Genomic DNA, 15,376 nt, shown 5'->3' with positions numbered 1-15,376 from the left:
ACTAACGCTCTAAGAGAGAAGTTTTAAAAGTTGTGGCAGCTGTTATATTTGTGCTATCAATTTATGTGAATGATGCCAACACACAGAGCAGCAATATAACTTACCTAGCCAAGGTAGCTCTGTAAAAACTGATGTAGAAATTAGTCTGTTTCATGTGCCTTCTTCTTGATGGAGTGTACTACTCCTAAGCAGAATACACACAACAAATAGCAACAAGCAAACCGACATGTAATATTTTCTTGGAACATATTAATACTCAGAGCTTATAAGTTTATTTCAATATATAAGGTGACAGAGGCTTTCTCCTCATGATGATGTGTGCACTGTCAAAAGGCAAAAGGCTGGCACTTAAGGAGAGCATCCTGGTGCTTTTTCTRTGTTTTGTCATTACAAAGACCCATATGCAGAACGATGTTCACACCATGTGGACCAATGCAATTTGGCATGCACAGGCAGCTGGAAGAATGAAACAGCCACCCAAAAAGTCTAGATACATAGGAACACATACCTGTACYAACAGGAAATTAAAATACAGTGTCTAAGCTAAGTCTACCAAACACAGGAGTTACTGATATTATTATAAGCAAATCACACTTAGAYATTACTGTGACTACAAACACAAATATTGTAGTATACGTGGGGCTTTCTTATGCTTTAGATGCTATTGGAGTAAATMTTGTGATTAGTTCTAAATTGTAGGATCTGTGATTTTCCCATGTCTTATTTCTGTATCACAAATWAAATTTTCCTTTGTGCTTAGTAGCTACTCTCAATTCTGTTTTATTGCATCAGTGCTTCTTACTGCTTTACGTAAAATTTGCATTCATTGATAATGTTGGTTCACTCTAACTGTTATACTGAGCTTTGAACTAATTGCCCTCAATTAATCTGTTCCACTCTTTGATAGCTTATTTATCAGATTGGGAAAGATAGATTTAATGGTACTTGCTGGAAACAAGTTCTTTAATTGGAAATACCTGAGTGCTTAGCTCACTTCGTGCTCTAGCAATTAAGGACAATTTGGAAAAGCGTTTTTCCCCCTACTATTGTCTCCTTGATTAGATATCCAAAGAAGCAGACAAAACAAATGACAACAGCACCTAGCAATATTGGTTCAAATAAAAGCCCAGCAGCCAAATTACTTACTATGAGAAATGTGAACCATCCCCATCAATTCCAATGCTGTGATACATTCATTTTGCTGTATCTTTGCCTCCCAAGTAGGTAAATGGCAAAATTTCTTTCAAAATGCATAGCTCTATGCCTGCCTCTATACAATTATCCCTTTCCACAAATAAGCCAAATCAACAGAAGAAATTATTTTTCTTGATTAAGCTCCCACATTTCTCTTGGGATGAAACAAAACAAACAATTAATCTTTCCTTATTTGTTCTCAGAAGAACCTGCATCCCTTAAATGTACAATAAGCAGGGTACCTGTGGCAGGCAGTCGGCAGCAATTAGGCTTGTGCTGAAAACGAATGGACTAGAGTCAGAATGCCTAATCTGCTGAGAGTTTCTACAGGAGGGCAAGGTTAGACCAGGAAAATTCCCTTGCTGTGGAAACACTGTTAAAAATTACCACCTGACTTCAGCATAATTAACAAGGTTTGGGAATTTATATGAACTGAGTAATTGAAAAGAATTAGCAAGAGATATATAGATTAATCTTCACCAGTTACAACAYGCCTAATGAAATTAAAGGTTCTACTTTTGCTTCACGCTTTGTTTCTGCAAACTTTTTCATCTACAGAAGAAAAAGTATATTAGATAAAGACAATGATAATTATGAGAAACYAAAAAGAAGAAACTACACCACAAACCTGAATTTTTACATCAATAGTTTTTGAAAATTTTCTTATGTATTATTCACAGTAYTTATCACAAGTTCCAAAGTCAACAGAAAAAATCTGTATCAGAATTAAAAATTCAAGAGTCATTCAGTAATGTGTATCTGTTTGCAAATGTACCTGCACAGAAATCCAAGCCTATCTATCTCAGTCAAAAAATTCTACAGTGAACGGGTTTAGTRCCAAATTGGGATTTTTACACTTAACTAAATCTATAGTATATATGGACAATAGAGACAATAAGCAGGTGAAAAAAAAATCAATGGTGATGTGGGTAGAAATAGACAATGTTAGAGAAGATAACAAGCATTTGTTATTCTGCTAAGCTACCCATGACCATAGGACCTTCTCCCCTTAGTTCACTCTGAAACCTTTCAACATCTTTCAGAAAGGTGTCATGTAAGACTGCATAAATGCCAAGAAAAGGCATCTCACTTACACACACACACACACACACACACACAGACACAAACAAACACACATGGGAATTGTATCTAATGCAGGAACATTCAATTTACTGCAGGACCAAAGGAGAAGGCTCACTGATCACCCTTCCACAACCTGTCTGAGAAAGACTACTCATCTCCTCCTCTGCTCACCTCTCTTAGCTACTGATAGACTAGCTTCACTTTTTGCCTAGCAGTCATTCTTGCAAAGAATTTTTCTGCTCCTATGCTCCTTCCTTTCAACATCTTCCTTTCAACGAAGCAGAAGATAAAGAATTACAGCTTATTCATTTCAATATCTTTCTGGTAAAACCCTGTGAATAGTTCCACAGCTTGTTGGTTTTTGTTAGGGGCTTTTTTTTTTCAGAATGGTCTATGCTAAATGATATAAAGAATGTTAGACAATAAAGCTATTACAGAACACTAGAATCAAGCTTTAATTCAGCTTCCTTAYGTATAAGGATTTATTTATCATTGCTTACATATGTAGCACAATYCTACACTACTTTTTTCCTCAGAATGAATTCTTCATCCAAAGTACAGAATAAGTGGTTCAGCTATTCAGCATATATTCCATATTTTGTTTTCTTCCTCTGGCCTCTAAACTTGTACCTCATGTGGAGATTCAAATTCTGCTGTAAAGGAAGAACTATTTACTTCTTCATGAACATTTTTCCCCTGCCCTCATGTGCAATTTATAATTGTGTAAACATTAATGGTGGATCTTCACTCTCACAAAGAGCGTGTGCAGAAGAAAGCTACCAGATTGCACAAAGTCAATGCAATCTAGGTCTAAACTACATTCTAAGTTAGTGTTGTATACTATTGAACAACCTTAATAAAATGTAGTGTGTTACAATCCACATGCAAGAATAAAAAGCTCCTTCCGTAGAAACTAAGTTTATCCCTTCATTAGCAATTCATTAAGTAACTTTACAGACTAATTTTGAAGTAAAAGCCCTTAAGATTTAACTTGCTTTGAAAGTCGAATTTTAAAAAGCAAGTCATTTGTACATTAAAATATAAGGATTATTGTATGTAAAACAACACAGAATAGGAACTGAAAGTGTGTTTAAAATACACTTGGATTGATTAAAATAGATGGGGGAAACCTGAGTCTTACTACCATACTAGAGGTGGTAGTAGTAAGACTGCAGGAATTACTGCTCCCTCCTTCTTTCTTTACTATAACAGACAAAATTTCTTTTCCAACACTCTACCCTCCTCAAAGAGCTCAAGCAAATATCTATTAAGGAAAAATAAAATTTATTGCCTATACAYCAAATGTGGAGCTGCATTCAGGATGAGGAAGGTCACCATATTTTCTTTCATCCTGGCAAAATGAAATAAGTATCTCATACTTTGCATGGCTTTACAAGGAATCATGACTGTCAAAACAGTCATCAGCATAATACAACAGTGTGCCAGCACTTGAGTTTTAATATCCCTAGTTCTGCTTTAATAGACCGTGACTTAGACAGAGAACTGAATTTCTTTCTTTCTCCTCTTAAAGTATTTTGCAGTTATTCTGAGCATATGCAGCCATGACAGAGACCATTTCTCATTGTATGGAAATGTATGATTACTACAGTTTGATGTTCATCTTGACTTGGGCAAAAATATGTGATACAATATCATTAAGATACATAGTTTGACAAAAAGAAAATAAGCACTTAGACATGGTTTCTAAACCTGTCAAGACTACTAATGTAAATTCTGTGTATAACTGAGTAAAATTTATTTTGATCACCTCTAACATGTAAAGCTAAAATGAGAGAGTTCATGCAGCACAATTCTATAAAGCAAAACTAAATAGATTGTTGAAGGAAAAAAATATTAATCATAAATCACAGCATAACACCAGCTGAAAAGCAAAAATTTAACTCCTAAAATGCAAACCAAATAATTTTCTGAGCATGCTTGAAAAATGCTTTGAATAATTCTTCATAAATCTCTGCAGACAGACACTCTTAATACATGGCTTTCCTTTAAATTATCTACAGAATTATTTTGCTTTCCTGTTTTCTTTGGCTTTCTGCTTCCTCTTAACAAATATGCAATCCTGCATGTGTCAGGCACACTTCTTTAAAATCCACAGCCATCTAAATCCAGCTATGTATCTCTACCACCAAAGAAACACGTATGCACAACAGAATCTTAAAAAAGCTGGTCGCAGCAATGATGGATTTAAGTTATTAACCGATCAAAAAAAGATGGATGGTGGTCTGCTTTTCTTAATCTACATCATCATCTAGATCTATTTAAGGATATGTGGTACACTAACAAACTTAGTTAAGGTTTCGATAAAATCAGTAGAATAATCTGCCCTGTTACATTGAGACTGTATCGATCAATAAAATCACTTGTACTAGGAAAGTACTGCTAAGTACTGACAATCCCAGCCATTAATATTATTTAACACTCTGCTCACAATCTTTAATGAGGACAAAGAACATTTTGCCTTTTTATACTTATCATACCACTGCTTTTAGAGCTCCTTACAGGAACTGTTCAGCCTTGAYTACTGCACACTAAAGGGGGTTAGAGAGGGAAGACGCTGAATAATTTTGGATAATGGAGAGAATTTTCAATGTGAATAGATATGGGTGATTCAACAGACTTTCCAGCAAAACATCCGTTAAATCTTATTTCACTGAATCCAACTCTTTTTTTGCAACTTTCTCAGCATATTCACCTGCATTTAAAACAAAACTGGTTTCCAGAAATAGCAACCAGGAAGATAAGCATCTGTTTTGGACTTGATGGGAATTTTTTTTCTGCAAATAAGCCAATTTGGTCTTAAATTAGCTAGAAATAGATCCTAACAGTGAATGTGTACATAAGACGAAGGGAAGGACTGCCTCTGCAGAAACCTTTGTGGTGCCTAATGAATGATACAAAGAGTCAAAGTGATTTCTATCCAGCTCCTGCTCTCAGGTATGGGAATGGTTAAACAGAAGCCTAGTGGGAAAAAAAAAGCSCACAGGTCAGGCACAGACAGAATAAGCTGGAAATGAAAAAARAAAACTAACCCACATTTTGCAGAAAACTTTTATAGCTTTAAATTTTAACTGCTGAAATCAGCTTTTAAGTATATAACCAATTACCTCCCACGTGTAAAGTATTTGGTCTGAAAGGTCTTGCAAAAGCCTTTGTAAGTGGCTTTGCAGAGTCACATTTGACCTGCATACCTCTTCATTATCTACCTACCTACCTACCTACCTACCTACCTACCTACCTACCTACCTACCTACCTACCTACCTACCTGTGCCTACAGATATAGCTCAAGCATTCAAATGTCCTCTCAACCATACAATTAACTCTTTTTTTCTTTTAAGATACAGGGCTCAGTTCTTGAAAACACGTTAATGTTTAAACAAATCTAATAGCAAAATGAAACACAAGCAAGTCTCTAATTACTTTAAGTTTACATAAGAAAGGTCATTGCTTCACACCAAAGATGCATTTAACACTGTATCCTATGTCCCAAAATGGCTATAAACAGACACCAAGGAAGGGAATAAATGAGTAAGACTAACATATGAGACATTTTTCTTCAAAACTCTATCAGCTTCTAAAGTTATTTCCAACTAGAGGGCCTTCTATGCTTGATATAAGCTGTCCTTTCGTATACCTTTCTAGTCTTCCAATTGAACCAGCTCAAAATTTTGCATTCACAACATGCTTTGGCAAGGGTACACAGGTAAACAAGAACAACTAAATGCTTGATACAGAATGGATTTTTGAGAATATAAAGGAAGAACAATTGTAATGAATATTAACATTGACTGCAGAATGGAAAAATGTGATGAATGTGAACTGCACAGAAATAAAATTTAAATAGTTGAAAGATCATTCAATAGTTCTAAGATAATTTTGCTCTTACATTTCCAGAATTAGATGATAACCAACTTGATTTGTTTTTATTGGGTGAAAGCAATTAAGTGTCTCTTAAAAGTGCACTTATCACATACAGAGATCTCAGTAATTCTAAAAGCTCCAACAGCACCAGTTAAAAAACTACTACCTCTACAGAAATTACATATATAACATCAAAAATTGTTACACTTAGAAAGCACTTGCTGATTACTTTTGATCATAGAGAGCYATGTCAGCTTAAGCCACAATCAACATCTTCCTGTCTTCATATGAAGTCCTAATTTTTGTTCTGCCTAACAGAGCTCAGATTAGTTTTATGTATTACCATGGGACAATTTTTACTCTGCTTCACAAGAGAAGTGAAAACAATGAAAAACCATGTACATCACCAAGGATTTCTTTTGCCCAAATAAATTTATTTCTGATCCTATGCCAGGCAAGAGACTTCTGAAGCAGGATTTCAGCTGCAGTTACATAACAGGAGTATTTGGCTATTGAAAGCCTAAGCTCTAACAAACATACTGTGTGAGTACTTGCACACTGGCATCAGAAGCATAGATTGCCCATCTGAGAGCAGAGATCTCTCCAGTCTTCTTGAAAATGGACAAGGCAATAAATGGCTGAGCTCACACTCCTTCTTGTTAGAATACCAAGGGCTCAACAGAAACTGAATCAGTTAAGCAGTGAAGAACTAATGAAACGTCTCACAAGGTGATGGAAAACTGTTCTGCTTCACAATTAGATGAAAAAATTGTGAGAAATCACATTAACTCACCCCCCAGAATCAGAGTGAAAGGAGGCAATGACTGAAGCTCAAGGAGAGCACAATTCTTATCCCCAGTTGCAATATGAAATGTTGTCTGAACTGCTCTGCAACAGTGTTTTCAAATCAACAAAAAGARCCTTTCAGTATTTTTTAAACTGAATCTAAAACTTTCATGAATTAACTTCCCAAAACTAGATCAACTTCAAAGAAAACAGTACAAAACCTTGTTCATATTCAGTGTCTAGTCAGAAAGGCTATTTATTTACTTAAACTTTACCACAAGGAATTTTTTATCAATGCTTATTGAAGTAATTAAAGAAAATCATAGTGACCCATGAAGAAATGATGCCTTGAGCCAAATTTTCTGTGTGACAGTCTTTCCACTGCAGTCACTAACTACAGAAATAGCTGATTTGTCTGGCATTTTTTTTGCAGTTGCTGTTGAACTGTTCCCCCAAAAAGAGTAAAAAAATGCAATRTAATAATGTGTGCTTTTCTTTTTCATATTTCTGATGAACTTACTCATAAAGCAATTACACATTATTCATTACTCCATCCRCTGTTTTCCTAACTCCACCCAGCTGGAAACTAAGACAGCTAAGGAGTATGGGACTGGATTTTAATTTCTTAAGAGCAAAATCATAACAGATATGGTTTTACTTATCTTTTTCAGGAAGGATTGGTAGTTATAATATTTCTAAAGAGAATTGCATTTTGAAGACTACTGAAATATAGGGCAAAGTGCTTCTCAGATCTCCAGATTATTTCCTTAAATGGAAAACAAATCTCTAGTCCAGTTTCATAAATGCCATAATTCATATTTAAGATCTGGATTCCTGAAACCGCTGGAATGTTGAAGTTCATCAAGTCTTCACGTCTCACAGCCAAGCAGCACTTTAACCAATCTTATCTCCAGGAATCAGGACCGTTCTTTTTGTAAAAAGTTCAAGAATAAATAAAAGGCAAGTATGTTTTCTTGACCTCAGCCAAGAGAGAAATATTAGCTCTACATATTAACTCTGGTTAGAGATGTATGTACATATAGACCCTACATATATACAGAGCACTTCAGAAGGTCTACAACTCTCTGTTTTATATTAGAGCCTTGCCAGTCACAAGAAGAATTTCTTCAGGTCACCCAGACCACATGAAATAAGTTAGTACCCTGAAACTAATAAAAAATGGGTCTCCTTCAAAATCTCTCCCTGTAAGCAAATCATTTCAGTGAAGACTAGCAGCAGCTACAAACTGTGGGTGCTGTAGCTCAGCTACAAATGCTGAGGTGTGGGTGCTACTTCACAGCGATTTCTGTTAACGATACTTGTTATCTTGTTGGTCTGATGATATCAGCAAATGATGAGATTTCTTCTGCCCGAGGGGGTTAGAAAATATCTATTCCATTGAACTTTAAAAGAAAGACCTGTCAAAGGGCAAGTCCCTGGGGCAGACAGACTGGATGGCAATAACATCCAGTGTCAGTTTACTGGGACAAGGATATGACCTAACTCCAAATGAGTAAGTGGCTGGATCAAATTCTTCCCCATTACCAATTCACAGGAAATAAGCTTTGTAAAAATTGCTCCTCCAATAGTAMATCATATCAAATATATCTGTAACAAATACTGATCCGATCTAATGCAGTAGCAGCTGCTTCAATAGCCAATTAGRTAAGGTCCTTCCAGTGCCACCCTTAGGAATCCCAACAATATCTTCAATGTCCAAAATAAGACCCCAACTACCTGTTCACTTTGTCYATCTACAAAATGACTTATTGAACTCATACACGGTAAAAACTGCAGAAGAGGGAGCTTTTCAAGTGATTTATGTCTTCTCTAAATACACATACAAATCAAATAATATTTCTGTATTGCTTTGTGGCAACAGTCAGTCCAAGGTTGGACAGTGGATAAAAAAACAACCCACAGCAAACAAACACCAACAGAAGGTATCATGCTGGTTATCATTTACCTCACCTTCAGTTACTTTCAAGCAAACATTAATTCATGCTCACCACGATGAGGAGTCACAGACTTAAGTGCAGGTCCTTTTGGCAGTCCTTYTCAAATTATAGACTCCTTATACAAACAGCTGCTTAAAATCCTTATCTTCTACCTTTCCTCAATATCAAACTCTTCAGAAAATTCATCAAGAGAAGATATCTCTAACCATAAATAAATATTGTCTAAGTTCAAATCTTGCCGCAGTGTAAAACTACTATCAAGAGAGATTTTTGTCATTAATGTGTAATCCAGTGATTTATTTTACAAATTTTGAATCAAAGCCACCTGGATTCTCATCTCTGTTCTACTGCAAGCTACCAGGTCAGAAATACAAGCAAGTAGCTACAAAGTTACATAGTTGATAGCAACCACAAAATAATAAAAGCTGGTTTAATGCTCTTCTACTGGCAGTAACAAGTTTTTTGAGATTTAGAGGAGAGAGATGGAGGGGAGACCTCATGGTTGTCTTCAACATCCTGTGAGGGGAAGCAGAGAGGCAGGCACTGATCTCTTCTCTGTGGTGACAGTGACAGGACCCAAGGGAATGGCCTGAACTTGTGTCAGGGGAGGTTTAGATTTGATATCAGGAAAAGGTTCTTCACCCAGAGGATGTTTGGGCACTGGAACAGGCTCCCCAGGGAAGTGGTCACAGCACCAGCCTGACAGAGTTCAAGAAGTGTTAGGACWATGCTCTCAGGCACAGGGTGTGACTCTTGGGGTGTCCTGAGCAGGGCCAGGAGTTGGACTCGATGATCCTTGTGGGTCCCTTCCAATTCAGCTTATACTGTGATTCTGTGATTTTCTTAATTAGCAAAGATTAAACCAGCTTAGTTTACTTCCATTGTGCTGTAGTTTAAGATCATGCACAGAGATATTTGCCATGATCAGCAGAGGAGCAATAGCTTATTTCTTCATGCTAATTTGCTTGAATGTTTGGGACCRCGCTGTCATTCACTTATCTTTGCATCTGTTTCCTCATTAAAAGCTTAAACACAATCCTTCTTTCCTCTTGTCAGTCAGTTAATTGTTCTCAGTATTCACAAGGACTCTGTAAATATTATTATATATGCAGTAGAATTACTAAGCATATTAGTGCTTCTAGTCAATTGTTCACAGTAACAACAACAAAAGTTGTAAATTCCAGTCAAATTTGTAAAATATGAGAGTCACTTAAAAATAATATAAAATAAATCATTCTTTCAAAATTCCACGAAAATTGGTCTGTTGTAACAAGAAAAAGCTCTGACCCAACCCTTCAAAAATAGAAGTAAAATAAACAATCTGGTGACTATTAGCTGGCAGTGACCACTGATMCATTAAAACAAAATTACTTGTTGTAGTTCACAATTTAATAATAGTTCGTTTATTCATAATCTTGCTACTCTTCAGAAAGATATAATGAAATGTTTCTGAGCTCCTGTCCATCCACTCCAAGAAACAAACAACCAGTGCTGAAAGGATTTAAAAGGGCGGTTTCATCATGAAAAGGTCACAAAGAAGTAACAAGGTCCTGGCAATTGCAGCACCTTCTGTCTTCGACAGGGGAATGTCTTGCTTTCTTCATTACTTAATAGAGTGATTCTACTATTCTCATTTCATGTCAATAATTTTATCTGTATTTAATTACAGAATACTACCTTATTAAAAATATTATAACCCAATGTGATTAGACCATGCCAGGTACAGATCTGAATTTCACAGCCATCTGCATGACAGGATAAAAAAAAATTAATTGAACATCTAATTAATTGAGCATCTATGTAATTACTCAATATTGCATAAGGTTCTGGCTGGTTTTATACAAAACAATTAATGACTGCCAGAACTGTCTTCTGAAATTGAAGTACATTCCTACACTGTATCTTGCTAAATGCTTGGCACTATTAAAAAACATCTCATAACTGAAGTAATATTAACTTTTCATTGTCTAGAACCAGGCTCTAATTATTTTAAAAGTTAAAATTTCACTGATGATTAATTCTGCTTTCTATTAGCAGAAAGAGAAATTAATAACTTTGACCAAAGTATTAATGACTTTTCTGATTGTTTAAATTAGTAYGGATATAACTTAGAGGCTTGTCATGTTTGAACAGATGATGCCCAGCAGTGCCTTCCAACCTAAACCACTGCATGTTCCTACAACAGCCAAGAGTGATAAAAGAGGGGAAGAGTTAATTAAATGTGCAGGACTGCAAAAGAACAAGAGTTGACTAACTCTTCCAGTAGGGGGAGATATTCTTTTACAGTTTATCAGTAATTAAAAAGTGATAAGCAAATTACCTCTGTATCTTTTTAAGAAAATCAACTGCTTAAGACAAATTGATACACATGCCTTGGTAGCAATTATGTCCAAAAAGTTGTATGGAAACCAGAAAAAAAAAAAATCACTCCAAGTGACTGATGTGAGTGAAAATGGAAGACTTATTTTTGCCTTCCTCCTAAAACAATTATGTTTTTACACACTATTTCTATGAACCGCTTCAGTAAAATAGCACTTGCATTAGTGCAGCTGTAAGTGCAATGAACTGGGAACATGTTTAGAGTAATGCCTTCATGTGGCTTTGACACTAGAGAAATAGCTGTGAACCTGAACCACTGGGTATTTTTTAAAGCAATCATGGTGACAATAGAAAATCCATTTCTTAAAAATGAATGGGATTTATTCCTGATATATTTAGATGTCTATATGACTGCATCATTCCTGCAGACTCCTTTTATTATCTTCATCAAAATCACAACCCATTTATGTAGAACCTAAGACTTAAAATGCAAATGTCCAAATCAACTGAGATTAATATGAGATGACAAATGCCTATTCCAGCTAGAGGAACAATTTACGTACAGGTATGTACAGCAGCGGGACATGAATTTGATAAGCTGATGTTTCCCTGATCTGTCTAAATAGACGTCAGTTAAATAAAGACTCCTTATAATTTTTCTGCAACACTTTTGATTGGTACAGTCAAACCAACAGGACATTSGTACAGGACAACTTTGGAAAGACTAGCATTATTTTCCCCATTTTAGGCAGAGGAAAATGAAGGTTCACCAAAGTCAGTTAGCAGCCTTTGCAAAAATCAGGTAAAGAAGGTAAAATAGACTGGTTTTCTAGGTGCTAGTCCTGCTAAGTAAACAGAAATCACCACTGATCGTAAGTATCCAGATAATTTCCCACCTCTAAAATTGCCTATCAGTAAAATGCCATACTTCATACTTTCTAATGCTCTGGAAACAGAAGCTTTTTTTACTTTCACTGAGCTGCAAGGAGACTCACCTGTAAGTACAACTCCAAGCCTTGTCGTCGCTGTTCCAGGACCTTGGGGACCCAGTTTCTCACATGCTTTGAAGGGATCTCTGGGGTTCTTATGAACTTCTTGAGCTGAAAAAAACAAACAAAMAAAAAAAAAACTTCCACAGACAGAAACAAAGAACAATAATGTCTCTTTAAAATAAACAAGTTTATGTCAGAGATGTAAAAACCCCAAGCATTAAGGACAACAGCATGGAAATGAAGTTACTTACAACCATCTCACTAAAAGAACATCAGATGTCATACCTACAGGATGCAGTTAAAAATGTCCACATCCAGTTGCCCTGGACAGTAAAGAGGAACCCTACTAACAATTTTTTCTGACTAACAGCCTGAAAACAAAATGGCAACCACTACACGAGCATTGAAATTCAACTTTCCCATTAGTCAGCCTGGGTTGATACCTCAGAACATCGCCACAACATAACCAGATATTACCTTGCTAAATGTAGTGACCACACYGTGACAACTTCTGACTCCAGATTTAGGTAAATAGGAACAGATGTAAGAAGTGCATGGAGGAGCTAATAATTTCTCTGGAGAGTTGGCAATCAAAAATATCCATGCTCTCAAATTGTACCAACAGACTGACAGTCTGTGTTTAATATTTTACACAGAGAAATAGCAAGATTGTCAAGGAATATATTTCAAAGAGATCTCCGTAACTATTCCTCTAAAGATTTGCACAGGAAAGCTTATAATGTATCTATATAGATCTATATATATACACACACCTATATAGAAATACATACATGTTTGGAGCGGTTTTTGTGTATATGACCAATATACACACCAATATACAWCCTGACAGACTATGAATCCAGGAGCAACATATTTTTTTAAAACCAAAAAATATTAATGTTTTCCTCAAAACTACAGAGCAAAAATAATAACTGAAATAGACTCCATTGTATTTTAATAGAAGGTGGCATTTTTTCTGTTGGATATTGCCTCTGAGTAAATCTGAGGCAAAGAATGCAAGGAAAGAAACTCAAAATTGACTTTGACRTGCATACCCATGGGAGACTGAGAATTTACATTTCATCTTTGAGCTTGCTGAGATGTCACTATAGGAAAAAGCAGTGGCAACACATCAACGTCTCTACAATCACAAGTTTCGAAGCTGCAGCCGGGAAAGCTCAATTGCTCTGGAAACATTTTGCAACTTCCTTACTTCCTAACAGTGCTAAATTGCAATTAAACATGAAGTGAGAAAAACAACACTCTAAAATAAAACTCCAAGGCAATGTACATTTACTGACTGATCTTAAAGAAAGAATACACCCCTCCCCCCCATTTTTCTCTCTAAATTGATCTGAGAGGTTGAAGAAACTACGGTCACTACTGTTGTGAACAGCACCTGCGGGTAAGCTACAAATGAGCAGAATGCTCCAGATGAGTGCAGGCAAATCTGAAACTATACAAGTGTCCAACAAGACCTAGCTGCTTACAAGATAAATACTCTGTGGCTGGTAATTCAGCTGATGATTAACAATCCTTTTGTGCCCTGTGACCYGGTTACATATAAAACATCCAAAACCTAATGTGCAAGCGTAGGTGCCGGTTGTGGGTATAATGCCAATATTACACAGATATAAAGAGAATATACTAAAAGCCCGCTTTCTTATGCTTGCAATATTCCAATCATATATATTGCTACAAATAATAATTAGAATGTCAAGAATATTAAGAAAAACCACATATGCATTAGCTGTATTGCTTCAGACTTCTCCCTAAACAAAACAGAATATATTTATCTGGATTATTATTGCCTATAATATCTTTCTGTCTGTAACTACTGACATACTGTAGTCCCTATTTCCTTAAAAACTTAAAGATGGCTCACATTATCAAGTAGAGTTATTTGTCTAATTGTGAAAAGACAATATGATCTAGTGTATACAGTAGTTATTCTAAAATTACAACTTGCAAGAATGTCARACTTCAGATTTTTAGAGATTTCACTGCAGTTGTAACACTGTCACCTTCTAGCATTATTGCACTTAAGAACTACCAATATTTAATAATGTRTAGGAAAAGAAGTACAAAAAGTTATTTGGGAATAATATGAAAGAATGGTTGTATCTTGAACTTTGTTAAGCACCTACAAACAAATCAATTCCTTCCAAAAATCCCTTCCACGTGGGTATAATAACTCTTTTGTTCAGATTTACATATTATACAGTACATATACATGTGTACAGCCTGACAGGAAAGGTTTGTGGTTCATAATCAGGTCAAAGCATAATGGCCTATGCAAATTATTTCATAGACAGCAGCAGCTGTGGGTGCTTCTGTCAAAAGAATAATTTGTACTCATGATGTGACATGGTAGTCTTGAAAAGATTTTAAACCTTTTCTACTGCAGACATATTGAACAGGAAGTAGAGCTTTACTCTTTTACACAACTAGGATCTATGAAAGATTGAACCCAAGAAAGAGGGAAATCCAGATGTGTCCCTAGAATTGGCTTTGATTAAAAATTATAATTAATCAAAACATTAATTGGCATTCTGATGAATGAATAATGTTTTCTATGAGCTAGAGTCCTCCTTCCTCCACACAACGCCAGTGAAGCATGCTCTTCTCCAGCAAAAGGCAAGGTATCCTCATCAGCCTCTATGTCCATTTCCTACCGCAGTTGTTCTCTACAGCAGCCTTGTTTTTCCTACTCACTACAGACATCTCTAACACTAAGGGCACCTTGAATATGCAGCAAGTCTAAAGAGACCTTTCCAATTGTCATGTACTCACAGCAATTTAGAATGAAACATACACTTTAAATTAAAGGAGAAGAGAGGAACAGAAGATAAATACCATATTGGCATGCTGATAGCAAACTGATGCAAATGCTTTCTCTAGGATTTCTGTAACACTTAAAGTACTAAGAGACTCAGTGCACAAGCTGTTCAACCACACTGACTGAAATTTTACACTTCAGAAAGTAAGACTTAATAAAAAGGTATATTGTTGCCATAATATGTTACWTGTTTTGCATTTGTGCAGAGAGGTCTCTATCAATTTTCAGGGTAATATAAATAGACAGCAAGTGAATGTGAAAATGAAACAAATTGAAACATGGTGCAAAGAGCCTGGTTAGAATATCTGTTTTTCAGGTTTGTTTA

General features: G+C 35.8%; 1 protein-coding gene across 2 annotated transcripts in view; it reads right to left on the bottom strand.

The window, feature by feature from the left end:
• SNX24 (sorting nexin 24) overlaps nucleotides 1-15,376 on the bottom strand; it is an 86,863-nt gene that overhangs the window by 24,004 nt on the left and 47,483 nt on the right. For both annotated transcript variants that reach the window (XM_057367756.1, XM_057367757.1), the window contains exon 3: nucleotides 12,216-12,320. In XM_057367756.1, the coding sequence (XP_057223739.1) occupies nucleotides 12,216-12,320 (105 nt within the window). The remainder of the gene's footprint in view (nucleotides 1-12,215; nucleotides 12,321-15,376) is intronic.

This window comes from Malurus melanocephalus, unplaced genomic scaffold (assembly GCF_030028575.1).
Source record: "Malurus melanocephalus ecotype Western Australia unplaced genomic scaffold, MMel_1.1 scaffold_84, whole genome shotgun sequence".
In the NCBI taxonomy this organism is placed as follows: domain Eukaryota; kingdom Metazoa; phylum Chordata; class Aves; order Passeriformes; family Maluridae; genus Malurus; species Malurus melanocephalus.
Note: the sequence above shows the minus strand (reverse complement) of the source record. Positions and strands in the feature narration are given on the sequence as shown.